This window comes from Condylura cristata, unplaced genomic scaffold, assembly GCF_000260355.1.
Source record: "Condylura cristata isolate star-nosed mole 26May11 unplaced genomic scaffold, ConCri1.0 scaffold00009, whole genome shotgun sequence".
In the NCBI taxonomy this organism is placed as follows: domain Eukaryota; kingdom Metazoa; phylum Chordata; class Mammalia; order Eulipotyphla; family Talpidae; genus Condylura; species Condylura cristata.
In genome coordinates this window covers 1124716-1126015 of record NW_004567110.1, presented here as the reverse complement: position 1 = coordinate 1126015, position 1300 = coordinate 1124716, and the positions used below count along the sequence as shown (strand labels likewise).

Below are 1300 nucleotides of genomic sequence, written 5' to 3'. Positions count from 1 at the left end.
GCGTTCGCAGCCCTGAGTTGTTGGGGCGCCAGGCCGGGGCTCCGGGCCCCTCGCGGGGGAGGACACAGGACGGAGGCCCCGTCCCTGCGGAGGCCTTCTGCCTCCTGGGAGGGCAGCTGCTGGACACCGCCTTTCCTCTTTCCCCAGAACCAGGAACACGGCCTCCCCTTTCTTCAGAGGCTGGAACTGTCTTCTGTCCTCATCTTCTTGTCCTCAGGGGCTGGATCAGCACCCCCACCCACCTCCCGGGGGGCTGGCCCTGGTGGCTTTCTCAGCACCCCTGACCCTGGCTTATATCCCCTCTCAAGGAGCCCCACCCACAAGTCTGATTGGACCATTTTTCAATCCTGTGGCTGATTGGACCACTGACCCGTCAGCCCATAGCACCTGATTGGTCCAGTCCACCATCCAGGAAGTGCGCCTTATCGCGGTGTCCAGGAAACAGAAGTCTGATTGGACCATTTTTCAATCCTGTGGCTGATTGGACCATGTAGGACCAATCAGCTCATAGCTCACACCTGATTGGTCCACCCCACGATCCAGGAAGTGCAGTGGTACATAAAAGGTCCCTGAGGGGCACCTGCCACCACTGGCTTGTGCCCCCGTGGCCTCCTCCCCGAGGCAGCCAGCTCTGGTAGCACCTTGAGGCGCCCTGCAGAAGTGGACGCTGCATGGAGGGGCAATAGGGCGGGGAGCCAGAGGAGGGCGGCCGGGGCGGGGGCACCCGGAGCCGAGGCTGGGTGGCTCACAGGTTCAGGCGGCTGAAAGCACATCCAAGGCGCCAGTGTGGACGGCCACCGTGCCCGGCCTGTGGCCACCAGTGTCCATGCTGCCCCGGCGGCTGCAGGACAGAGGCCCCGGCCCCTCACAGGGCGGCCCCACCCCCAGTGTGTGGACCAAGGTCCTCCAGGATGCGCGGGAGCCCTGGCCGGCTCTCCAGCCAGCCCAGCTGGGGCGCGAGAAAACGGCCTGCTGCAGGCTGCCCAACGGGCCAGCCCCGGGGCCCCGGCCCATCCCTCGGGAAGGACGACAGGGCAAGGAGTGAGCACAGTGGGTCTGGGCCTCCCTGGGCCGCCCAGCCTCGCAGAGGAAGAGGGTCCTCGCCCGACCCTCTCGGGAGGTGAGAGAGGGCAGGTCAGCTCCTCCCAGGGAGGTGGGCACCTTGGCCACTTGCCACTGCCCCACGAGAGCTGCTCCGTACACTATCCCCCGGGCCGGCTCAGCGCTTCCCCTGGTCCCCCCCCACCCCGGGCTGGCTCAGCGCTCCCCCTGGTCCCCCGGGCTGGCTCAGCGCTCCCCC

The 1300-nt window shown here is 67.2% G+C and overlaps 1 protein-coding gene across 1 annotated transcript in view; it reads left to right on the top strand.

Moving 5' to 3' along the window:
• Positions 1–911: 911 nt before the first annotated feature.
• SPATC1 (spermatogenesis and centriole associated 1) overlaps positions 912–1300 on the top strand; it is a 5387-nt gene continuing 4998 nt past the window's right edge. Inside the window, exon 1 of the mRNA XM_012722871.1 lies at positions 912–1034. Coding sequence (XP_012578325.1) covers positions 912–1034 — 123 coding nt within the window. The remainder of the gene's footprint in view (positions 1035–1300) is intronic.